Source organism: Parambassis ranga, chromosome 7 (genome assembly GCF_900634625.1).
Source record: "Parambassis ranga chromosome 7, fParRan2.1, whole genome shotgun sequence".
In the NCBI taxonomy this organism is placed as follows: Eukaryota; Metazoa; Chordata; class Actinopteri; family Ambassidae; genus Parambassis; species Parambassis ranga.
The window spans coordinates 17,478,159-17,490,702 of NC_041028.1; the positions used below are offsets into that span (position 1 = coordinate 17,478,159).

General features: G+C 43.0%; 1 protein-coding gene across 3 annotated transcripts in view; it reads right to left on the reverse strand.

Annotated features, from left to right (window-relative positions):
• Positions 1–561: 561 nt before the first annotated feature.
• The window catches only part of LOC114438080 (collagen alpha-1(XX) chain), a 31,474-nt gene continuing 19,491 nt past the window's right edge, over positions 562–12,544 (reverse strand). For 2 of the 3 annotated variants that reach the window (XM_028409158.1, XM_028409159.1), the window contains exons 26-42: positions 12,244–12,386; positions 9,592–9,701; positions 8,724–8,882; positions 8,546–8,623; positions 8,370–8,456; positions 8,231–8,284; positions 3,433–3,528; positions 3,125–3,178; positions 2,975–3,028; positions 2,847–2,900; positions 2,535–2,606; positions 2,431–2,466; positions 2,253–2,319; positions 1,978–2,166; positions 1,832–1,909; positions 1,568–1,729; positions 562–1,252 (exon numbers count right to left, since the gene is read on the reverse strand). In XM_028409158.1, the coding sequence (XP_028264959.1) occupies positions 1,224–1,252; positions 1,568–1,729; positions 1,832–1,909; positions 1,978–2,166; positions 2,253–2,319; positions 2,431–2,466; positions 2,535–2,606; positions 2,847–2,900; positions 2,975–3,028; positions 3,125–3,178; positions 3,433–3,528; positions 8,231–8,284; positions 8,370–8,456; positions 8,546–8,623; positions 8,724–8,882; positions 9,592–9,701; positions 12,244–12,386 (1,522 nt within the window). In that variant the 3' untranslated portion in view covers positions 562–1,223. The remainder of the gene's footprint in view (positions 1,253–1,567; positions 1,730–1,831; positions 1,910–1,977; positions 2,167–2,252; positions 2,320–2,430; positions 2,467–2,534; positions 2,607–2,846; positions 2,901–2,974; positions 3,029–3,124; positions 3,179–3,432; positions 3,529–8,230; positions 8,285–8,369; positions 8,457–8,545; positions 8,624–8,723; positions 8,883–9,591; positions 9,702–12,243; positions 12,387–12,544) is intronic. The other variant, XM_028409161.1, reaches the window with a different exon arrangement.

Sequence of the window (12,544 nt, forward strand, 5' to 3'; positions counted from 1 at the left end):
TGTAGAATTTTGGATTTCTAATCTAAAATCAGGAAAGTAACTATAGCTCACACACTGCTCAAAACAACAACACTAAACATTATTTGCAAATATAGCCAATAAATTATGTATTAAATCAAACTGGTACATGAAAAATGTAAACATATGAAACAATAGCACACTTAATCATTTCTTTCTCATTCTATTATTCTACTTTCTGCATTTGTTTGGAAATATACGTCGTTCGTTTTGCCGCGGCAACGACTTTATTTTGAAAAATAAACTATTGTTACTACAAAACCGGAAGATGAACGTACACCTGAAACCGGCTGCTTGGTACTTCCGGATTGCTGGAAGTTTTCATTGTGTTCCTCAAAATAGACACCACTAGAAACAATTCTCTCCCCCAAAATAGTTCCGTCAAACGACCAAGTCCGCCCGCGTAGAAACTCTGTGATGACTTAAACTGTAAACAAAAAAACATTCTCAAGACACATATTTATAATATTTTATTACCAAGATATAAAAAAACATACATCCAAAGAAACATCTTTCACTTTCTTTTGACACACACACACACACACACACACACTGCTTACCACCCAGACCCTAAGAAATAGGAAAATGTAAACATGAAATATCAATTAGAAATGATACAATATAATATATACATGAATAACCAGACACAGTAAATACAATAATAAAAATATACCAATTAACAAACACATGACAACACTCACTCTCACAGTATCATTTATACCATGGAACAAAAACAAGCTTTTACACCATGGATTATGCATTTTCATTATCTCTGAGGCAGTTAAGGTTAAAATGGTAAATGAAAGACACAGATGGTTTAACTATTTGGCATTGATACAGTGCATGAATACATAAACATAATAACAAAAGGTTTCAGTGCGAATATGGTGTATAAGACAGCACTACAATGATCTCACTGGAAAAAACATGTTTTCCTCTATACGGCTATCTTTTCATCAAACACTGTTTGAAGCTCCCTTCTTACTCAATACATTTCTCTTTTTTTACATGTTAACCAGCAGACACGGAGCACTTCTTCCTGTGTTGTTTCCTTTTCTCACATATGGGGAATGTTTCTCATCAGTCAGTGGCAAGTTCAACATGTGACTCCTGTTTAGTGGTGCTTCTAGGCTCTCTTCTCAGTCTGTTAGCTTCAGAAGAACAAGTCCCATACCACTGCTGCCCGTTATCTCGCATATCTCCTTTTAGGGTTGGTATCCATAATAAGGGTCTTCTGGAATAACAGAGCACACACACCACAGTGAAGTCAACTACTGGCTTTAGTAAAGATTGGATAAGTGATCTATGTATTTTAATACAATAATGCTACAGTAGAAGTTGTAGTAATATTATCTATTATATTTCCTCCGACATCAAACACATAATAATACCAGTAACTGTTCCTATTAAATGCATCAGCTTAAGCACACATAGCTAACAGTGTCGTAGTTAATTATCACCTGGTTTTGCAGAACAGAGGGATTTTTATGTGCCTACTAGATAAACCTGGACTCATACATCATTTAGTAGGTCATTCTCAGCAGCTCACCTGGTTGCTGGGGAACTCTGTGGCAGCCTCCACTGCTGTCACACACACCTGGTGGTCCAATCTCTCCTGGTTGACCAGGAGGTCCAGGGATTCCTGGTGGTCCTTGCTTACCATCTTCCCCTTTGGTACCCGGAGCTCCCAGCTTGGACTCACCTGCAGGACCTGTAGACGCGCATAACATGCAACACATCAGGAAAAACCTGACACCAGCACGGAGTGTTTTTTTTGGACGTTAAAATCATATATAAAATAAGTAACCCTTACCTGCAAATCCTTTGACGCCTGTGGGCCCCTGGACATTAGCTCCTGCATCACCTTTTGGACCTAGCATACCTCTCCTTCCTGCACAGAACCAGCATTAGGACATGCACACAACAGTTTCCAGAACAAACTTGAGAGTCAAGTCTTACCCTGCTCTCCTGGATATCCAGACCTGCCGGGCCTCCCTCGTGGGCCAACATTTCCCAGTGGGCCCCTGCTGCCTGGAGCTCCGTTGGGCCCTGGTATACCTGGTTCCCCTGGGGGCCCCACCGGCTCCTCTATTGGAGCTGGCTTTCGACTTATTTCATTGATGAACATGTCGAGCTTCAAAACTTCCTCTGAAAGAGCAAAAAACATGTTCTTGCATTTTTACCTGACTTTAGACAAACATGTATAGACATCACTACATACGTGGAGGACTTACTATGCACTAGTTGTTCACAGGCCTGCGTGACCAGTTGGTAGATCATGGCCATAGACTGAGGTTCTCCCTGTAAAACATCAGCAGATTCACCAACCATGGCTCCAAATAACAAAACAATATCAAACTTCAAAAAGAAAAAAGAAGCTAAAATTAAAAGGATTAGAAAGTGAGGGCCCACCTTTTCTCCTCGTTCCCCTTTATTGCCTGGCAGACCCTGTAAAGCGTAATATGAACAGTGAGAGCTGGAATATTGATACAGAGAGATTGTCCCTCTGGTCTTACAGTAGGTCCAACAGGTCCCGTGATGCCCCTCTCCCCTATTGGCCCTGGGTATCCTGGCATTCCTTGGAAACCCTGATGATGAATGGTAGGACAGTATGCAGTCAAAGCACCTCACACATAGTATTCTGTGTGAAACTACAAATTCTGCAAAGTGTACATCTGCCTTTAACCTGCAGGTGGTGCTAGAGAAGAGCTAATGTGTGTAATTTAGAAGGGATTGAACAGTTTGTCTGTCTTAGTGCTGACAAAAGGTCAGAGGTCACCAGGACAATCTAAATTCTTCTTCACCAAAGTCAAAAACAATAATCTTACCCTGGGTCCAGTGAGGCCGGGTCCTCCAATGTTCCCTTCAACACCCCTGATGCCCTGTGAATCACATTGCAGAGCGGTAAGGACAGCTGCATTAAGAACTCATCATTTAGTGGGATATAGTAGCTTACCTTAGGACCCGGGGGCCCCTCTTCCCCTTTTGGGCCTGAAAGTCCTGGTAAACCCTGAAAGTAGAGATAAATTAAAGGCAGACAGATTGTCTGTGTGTATCGACACCAACTCTCAGATTCTGTGACTCCACGGCATCATTTGAAACCCACCTGTACTCCAGGTCGCCCAGGATCTCCCTTTTCTCCTCTGGCTCCCGGTGGACCCTAGCAGGGAAAATATGAATACCATGTATTGTGGGTATCGCTACAACTAGGGATGTCCCGATCGATTCCCAATCCGATCCTAGCAAAAATGTGTGTGTGTGTGTCCAGAGCGCCACGCTAGGAGATTTCACACACACAGCGGCTCATCAAGGTCTCAAACCAGGACCTCTTGTGCCAAAAGAGACTGTCATACCCCTACACTACAGGACACAGAACCACCTTGGTGCAAATATAACACTGAGAAGCATCCTCACCATTTTGCCCTGCACTGTCATGCCTCTGGGTCCAGCGTTGCCTACGAGTCCAAGGCCTCCCTCAATACCAGCCTTTCCTGGAGGCCCCACCTCACCCTGAGAAAATTCAAATGCAGTCAATTATATAACAAAACAGCAATTGAAAGAAATATAGATCTCTAACAAAAATCTTTATATGTCTGAAAAAAGGACATTTATGTGTCAGAATTTGGCATATGAAAAATGGGTCCACGTTATGCAACAGTTAAAATCAAACAAAGTGTAATGGTAGAAGAAAACATGATTCAAACTTTCAACATCCTCTCTTTTTGTGAGGTTTTCGTTTTAATATCCTTAAACAATGACTTCTAAAGATTTAATATATGACATTCTGTACATTCCCCTGTATCTCAAGTGTCATTGCCATATATATATTTCCAATATGTTAATACATTGGTATGTTGTCATAGATACGGTCTCTGGATATATGAATATTTAAGATAACAAATTTGTAAAATCCACAATACAATTAATAACTATAATGTCAGGAGTATCAGAGAAACTCCGCAGGATCTTCAACAACCATGACATCCCGGTCCATTTCAAACCTATGACAACACTGAGACAGAGACTGGTTCACCCGAAGGATAAGATTCCCAGGGAGAAACACAGCAATGTGATATATGCAGTCCAGTGCAGTGAGGAATGCTCTGATCTGTACATTGGAGAAACTAGACAACCACTCCACAGAAGAATGGCTCAGCACAGGAGAGCCACCTCCTCAGGACAAGACTCAGCTGTTCACCTCCACCTCAAAGACAAAGGACACTCCTTTGAGGACAACAACGTTCACATTTTAGACAGGGAGGAAAGGTGGTATGAAAGAGGAGTCAAGGAAGCATCTATGTTAAGCTGGAAAAACCTTCCCTTAACAGAGGTGGTGGCCTCAGACATCATCTTTCTACCACATACAATGCAGTGATTCCATCCATTCCCAGGAAGTTTACACATACTCACAGTAAGAACAAAGGGCTGTCAACCAGTCCCCCTCCGGCAGTTTCATAGTCGTTAGCCAGTCGTTAGACGCACCTGGCCCAGTCAGCCAGAACATCACAGGTAAGTATGGAAACATTTAGTGCTATTGTTTGTAAGTTTTTTAAGTTTTACCCAGACCCACCCACTGAGGTCTGTAACCACATATAAACCATGTTTCCCCACCAAACAGTTAGAACTGATGAAGCTGCTTGGATGAGCAGCGAAACGTCTTCTAGAAAACTCTACAAGTCCAGATGCCTTGCTTCAATCTTCTCTACGTATGATGACCTGGATGACTGAGAATCTTCATCAACATGTTGCCAATCACTTTGGGAAGGACACCCTACGATTGGTGAGGGAACATGAAAAGACCTCTAGGAAACTGGCAGACTACAGGAACCACCTACGCTTCAGCCTGAGATGCAGACAGGAAAAGTTAACCCCGAACAGCCTACGTCTCGGATCCACTGTCAAGGGCCACAGAGCAGACACCATCCTGCAGAAAGCCCAAAACCAACTCCTCAACGAAAGGATCAGACAGATCAACTTCACCATAGACACTCTCATGGTCACCACGGAGCAGACAAGATCACAGCTTGCCACCCTCCTACCCAGCGAAGTCATGGATGAAGTCATCAAACTGACTGAAAAAGTCCAGACGGCACAGCACACCAGGGGTAAGGAACGACAAAAACACAAATTCCATAAATTGAAAACTGTTTTCTCTGTTAAAAATGCAGCTAACCTTCACACATGGAGGAGGGAAGACCACTCACTGCCACAGCAGGACACCCAGGACAAATGGGTAAAGAACCTTTCAGACAGACAACTGAGCCAGCCGGAAAAAGACGTGTTGGCCAAAGGACTCAACTTTGCCATCTCGCCAGAGCAGATTCCAGTGGTGGACCTCATCACAGCCACAGAGTCAGCCATCAAGAACAACAACCTGACAGACACAGAAGCTGAGCAACTCCGCTTGAAGGTCACAGCCACACTCTCCACTGCTAAAGCACCGCCATCCAACCTCTCCAGTGATGAAAGGAAGGCCCTGATTGCACTACAAAAGGACCGGGACATCACCATCTTATCAGCAGACAAAGGAAGATGCACAGTGGTGCTCAACACACAGGACTACCACGCCAAAGTGACAGAACTCCTCAGTGACACAGCCACATGTGAGACACTGAAGAGGGACCCCACCGGAAACTACAAGAAGAAACTAGTCAGCTACCTACAAAAACTGGAGAAGGACCAAATCATCAACCGCAAGCTCTATTTTCGACTGTATCCTGGGGAAGCCACTCCACGCCTGTATGGACTCCCCAAGATACACAAGGAAGGAGTCCCCCTCAGACCCATCGTCAGCAGCACAAACTCAGTCACATACAACGTGGCTAAGCACTTGGCTGAACTCCTGACACCACTGGTAGGTGACACACCACATCACATTCACAACTCGCAGGACTTTGTGAACAAGGTGGAGAAGATCCAAATGGACCCAGATGACACCATGGTCTCATTTGATGTCACCTCCTTGTTCACCTGCATCCCTACATCAGAAGCCACAGAGATGGTAAGGACTTGCCTCACACAAGACAGCACACTCAAGGAGAGAACCAACCTAACGCCAGACCACATCTGTGACCTACTGGACCTCTGCCTGACCACCACTTATTTCCAGTACAATGGGAACTTTTACAGACAGAAGCACGGCTGTGCGATGGGATCACCTGTGTCTCCTATTGTTGCCAACCTCTACATGGAAGAAGTGGAGAGAAGAGCCCTGAGTTCCTATCCTGGAACCACCCTCACCCACTGGTTTAGATATGTGGATGACACCTGGGTCAAAATCAAGACCAACGAAGTGGAACGGTTCACAGAACACATCAACGCAGTGGATAACAACATCAAGTTCACTCGCGAGGACACCAAGGACAACAATCTGGCCTTCTTGGACTGCACAGTACATATTGAGGAGGACAGGAGCCTCAATGTGGAAGTGCACAGGAAAAACACACACACGGACCAGTACCTGTTGTTTGATTCACACCACCCACTGGAACACAAACTGGGAGTCATCAGGACCCTGCAGCACAGAGCACAAACTGTACCCACCAGCTCAGAGGGGAAGAAGAAGGAGCAACACCACATCAGGAAGGCCCTGCAAACATGTGGCTACCTGAAGTGGGCACTCATCAAAGCCACAAAAACAAGACCCCCCAACAACAAGAAGAAGGACAACACCAGGCGGAGAAAGAACATCTCCATTCCATATGTGTCAGGAGTATCAGAGAAACTCCGCAGGATCTTCAACAACCATGACATCCCGGTCCATTTCAAACCTATGACAACACTGAGACAGAGACTGGTTCACCCGAAGGATAAGATTCCCAGGGAGAAACACAGCAATGTGATATATGCAGTCCAGTGCAGTGAGGAATGCTCTGATCTGTACATTGGAGAAACTAGACAACCACTCCACAGAAGAATGGCTCAGCACAGGAGAGCCACCTCCTCAGGACAAGACTCAGCTGTTCACCTCCACCTCAAAGACAAAGGACACTCCTTTGAGGACAACAACGTTCACATTTAAGACAGGGAGGAAAGGTGGTATGAAAGAGGAGTCAAGGAAGCCATCTATGTTAAGCTGGAAAAACCTTCCCTTAACAGAGGTGGTGGCCTCAGACATCATCTTTCTACCACATACAATGCAGTGATTCCATCCATTCCCAGGAAGTTTGCACATACTCACAGTAAGAACAAAGGGCTGTCAACCAGTCCCCCTCCGGCAGTTTCATAGTCGTTAGCCAGTCGTTAGACACACCTGGCCCAGTCAGCCAGAACATCACAGGTAAGTATGGAAACATTTAGTGCTATTGTTTGTAAGTTTTTTAAGTTTTACCCAGACCCACCCACATAGGTCTGTAACCACATATAAACCATGTTTCCCCACCAAACAGTTAGAACTGATGAAGCTGCTTGGATGAGCAGCGAAACGTCTTCTAGAAAACTCTACAAGTCCAGACGCCTTGCTTCAATCTTCTCTACGTAACTATAATGTCATTCCACACAATATGTAATTCCTGCCTAATGGTAATTAGTTACCTTGCTATTACTGTACAGGCAAGCATCTATATTTGTTGTGATTTCACTGATGTTTTATTATTAGGTAATTCAATTATCCAGCACTATGTTAGATGTAACATTGATATTGATCCTTCATGTATCCTCACAGGATTATCTGCTAATAAGACTTTGATCAACATAAACACTTGCAGGTGTTTTGTGTACTTACCCTCTCTCTCTCTCTCTCTCTCTCTCTCTCTTTTGCAAATCATAAGCTGAAAACCTTTGACACACCAGAAGTATGGATTTGAGAACACACTACAGTTCCCTTCCTGTTTATGTTGCTTAATCTATTGGATTAAATAGACTCCCGTGGTGGAGTGGTGAAGCTCATGTGACACACATTAGGGAAGTGACACTGGTTTCTGACCTGTCTGACATTTTTTTGTCCTGTTCTGTTCCTACTGTCTCTCATTCTTGGAGTTTAGCATGTTAGCAATGAACAGATCCCTCTTCCTCTTATAAAACCTTCTAACTCAGAGAGCACTCTCTCTCTCCCTGTCCACACCCCCTCCTCATGTTAATGTGGGTACTAATGCCTCCTGCTTCTGGTTGCCTGTGATAGTTTTTATGTGTTTTTTTTATAATATATATTGCAAAAAAGGACAAAAAAACTGATGCCACTTTTTAAAGCTCTATATAAACATCTTCATCTCACCTTTTGGCCTTGCTCCCCTTTCTCGCCTTTCTCACCTCGAGGACCTGGTTTTCCCTGGGAAAAAAAGACAAAAATGATTTGTTTTGTTGTATGATAGAATCACAAGACAGGTACTCTGGGCCTGTCTGCTGTGACTCACAGTGGGACCAGGGAAGCCAGGAGTTCCGGGGACATCAGAGGAGCAGGTGCAGGTGTACGCAGGGACAGGGCAGCTCTCCTCGTCTCTCTGAGGCACACACACACACAGATTATGAATATTATAGCCAAAATGATACAGTTTTTAATGGAGGTACGTGTAAATAGTAACACACAGACCACGCCAGGCAGGTCACAGCAGGTGTCCTCTGAAGCCCACGTGGTGTTACAGACGATCTCAAAGGACTGCAGCTGGAACTGGAAACAGTGAAGAACAGGATACAGGTTGGTACGGTGCTCGGCTAACTGACAGACTGAGACTGGATTCAATTATAAAATATATCAATAGAAGCAGTACTGGGGCAGATCCGCTTCTAGGTCCTCTGGTCTTTACTAGTTTTCCAAGCATCTCAAATCCATCGGTGGGCAGGTTTCCCAGAGGACGGGCAGGCCTTTCACCCACATGCTGGCAGTCCACAGACAGGGACACGCTCACCTGGCTGACAGACAGGTGAATCTGCCAATAGGATGAAGACATGAATACAATTTATGATTACAAAGAGCACATTGTTTTATTATTTTGAACAGGTTTGGCAGCCATTTTCCATTGTTGAAGGGTAAGAAGGATATATTTTTTTTCAATTGATTGTGACAGTAAACCAATAAATAGCTGAATCTTATCAAAGTTTCTATTTCCTAGCAGATTCTCCCGTCATAATCACACCATCCATCGTCCCAGGAGCAAATCAGACTTCATCTGTGGGTTCTCAGAGTGACAACGCTGAAGCTATTATGCCTCATTAATGTAGCTTAACTGCTTTTATGAGCTGTTAATCAAACACACTGCAGCAGCTCTGCCTGATGACAGCGATGCTAAGTGGAAAAATCAGCAGTGCACATAACGTTAATAACTTTCTGTTGTTTTTACACCACTAGCACGTACACCGGCTTCTTCCCCTGCGAGTTTCCGGTCTGTCATATTAAAAGCTTAGAAGAAGCTAGAGAGTGCTGAAAGTGACTGAGGAAGGACACAGATGAGTGGTCACTTCTTTTAGTGAATGTCACCACAGACAGCACATTTAAAGGGATGACCTGCTGCTGACGATGTAATCAGCACTGTTGGCAAATACTTGAATATAATGAGCAATAGTTTATAGCGTCCATAAACCACTCTGTTCTCTTTTTGTGTGTGTTGTTCTCATAGGAGCAGAGCTCTTTAATCCCACCTTGTGAAAACTGCCATAGAACAGCCTGTGGACTTGTGGCTGGTCAAAGGTCAGTTCCTGCACCTCTCCTCTGTAGTCCAGACTGAAGTACATCAGATGTTTAGTAGTAGCTGTAGGAAGCAGAGGACAATCACTTGTTTCATTAGTCACATAATATGGGGTGGTGCAGTGGTTAGCACTGTCGCCTGCATGGGTTTTCTGTGGCTTCCTCCCACATTTCTAAAGACGTGCTTGTTAGGTTGATGGTGACTCTAAATCGACGGTAGGTGTGCGTGTGATTGTGAATGGTTGTTTGTGTGTATGTTGCCCTGGGATGGACTGGTGACCTGTCCAGGGTGTACCCCGCCTCTCACCCGCTCCAGCCCCCGTGACCCTGCACTGAAGGACGAAGCGGGTTCGTATGATGGATGGATAATATGGGGTGGCGTACACATGGGTGAGGGTCAGTTGGTGGCTTCATGGTTTGTAAATTGTGTCGTTTTTTTCCCCCATATTACTCCAATATTTAAATGAGTTCTTAAAATCAGCTGTGGTTCATCTCAGTGTGCATGTTAACATCCTCCATGAACTCTGTTCTCAGTCATCATCGTCACCAAAGAAAACAAGTAACAAATGTGTGTGTCCAATTAACTCCAGCTTCCAAAATTAGCAATGGTTTCATTGGCTGATGAAACAGTTAAAACATGTTTCTCTTTATGCTTTTTATTCTATTTATATATATTCATCTGGATATATTTCAAGTGTGCATTTTTTATACTGTGTCTTACTGTGCACCTTAAGAACTTAAGAACTAACAAAATGAACTTTAAATTAAATTAAAAATTGTATTTTACTAAAAACATGATTGTGCCTTGCATAATGATATTACAGATTCATTCTCTCATTTCCTTCTCATTACGTTTTTTGCAGTGACCTGCTGCTTTAGGAAATTACTGAGCCCTTTTCCAATAAGACACTGATTGTAAAAGGCTGGATTCATCATCCAAGTTAAGTCCAGCATCATGTTGAGCAACTTAATTACCATCTCCTGTACAATCGTACATTTTTGAACTTTACCCAGAATTCAAGTGGCAGACAGAGGTGGGTGAAGCTGTGACTGCTCCTGATTTCAACAACAGAAACTGGCTCTAAAAAATAAAATACTTAAGGAAAGTGCCTCAAAATTGTACTTGAAGGTGACATCATATAGTCACGTTAATACCCTCTTTTTAAATTTTGTTTTTTTTGTGTACAAATGTAATAAAATCATCTGATTGTGGTGAGTCTTAGCATCAAGCAAACAGATGAACAACTTAGGTGCCATTATTTACTTAGCAGCAAAAAATAAGCCAATATAAAGACAATACTGTGTCCCCTGTTACTGCTTCTATAGCATCGAATAGTGTGAGCTGCAGCAGGTGCTGCTGATGATCAGTCCTTGATAAAGACGTTTTGACAGTTTGCTGCTCTGGAACATTCAGGTGTGTGTTAACACAATGACAAGAGAGAAAGACATAAACAATGGTGTAAGAGAAGCAGCCGCTGCTGCTGCACATCAATCTGAAAGACGTATAAAACCATTTCAAGCTATTTGATATGAGAAATACAAGGAAAACATGTCAGAGCCTACAGACCTCACTGAGCATGCTCAGTGTTAATGTGACAGCACAACTAGAAGAAGACTGAACCAGTACAGTTTGTTTGAAGGGTTACCAGGAGAAAGACTCTTCTGTCTAAAAAACACATGGAAGCAGGACTGAGGTTCACTAAACTGCACCTGAACAAAGAACAACACTTGTCCTATGGACACATGAGACCAAAGTGGAGTTGTTTGGTCTTAATGCTAACATTACACACTGTCAAGCACGGTGGAGGAGGAGTGATGATTTGGGCTTGTTTTGCAGCTATAGGATGTGGACACCTTGCAGTCATTGAGTGGACCGTGAACTCCTCTGTATGCCAGGGTGTTCTAAAGACAAATGGCTGACAGTTAAATCTCGGTGGAAATTGCCTACAGACAATGATCTAAAGCACAGCAGCAGCAGCAACATCAGAAAAAGTGAAAAATACAAGAATCCAGGTTTTGGAATGAACTAGTCAAAGTCCAGACCTCAACCCAATTGAAATGCAGTGATGGGACCTTAAGGCTTCTGTGTATCAGTGAATGACCAAAAACCTCAATGAACTGAATCTATGTAGTGAAGAAGAATGGCCCAAAATTCCCCCACATTGATGTGAGAGACTGATGAAGTTTTTGTCATAGCATTACCTCAAATTACCCTCCAGACTGAGTTAAACATTTCTGAGCTCATCTCATTTAAAGCTTTTAATTCTTTATTACGCAACAGGCAAAAAGCATCCATCCATCAGTGCCTGTGTTTTTAAGATGTCTTTCTATATTTTCTACATTTATTGCACTTTATTTTACTACTTTCAAAATTGACTTTTATCTTGATTGATCCTTTTAATTGTTGTTCTAATGTTGTTGACGTGTAAGTACTACCTGCATGATTGTTTCTTTTTGGCTTCGTTTTTGCTAAATAAATATTGGCACAGTAAAATAAGTTATATCATCTGAGGCTGTATTTGCCTAATGCTGTGCTCCAGTATGATTAGATGATGTTTATAATGTTTTTACACACACACACACACAGGTACAGATATGTCACTTACGGTTCAGCACCACTCCCATCTTTGGCTGGAAGTCATTGTCAGTGAGCTGCCAGAGAGCAAAGGGCTCCCTGGGTGTGTCCTGCAACATGCGGAAGGCGATGCTGATGGTGTGTTCAGGAGAGAAACCAGCAGGGTGGATGAACCTGGAAGCAGAAAAGGATGGTGACAGGTGAGGAGTTAATATCATATATGTAGTAAATGACAGTTTTTAATATGTAAATTATCCATAAGAGGGGTAACAGGGGTCATGTAAGGGTAAACAGTTTTTTTTTCCTATTTAAATAAGAAAAATGTATATATA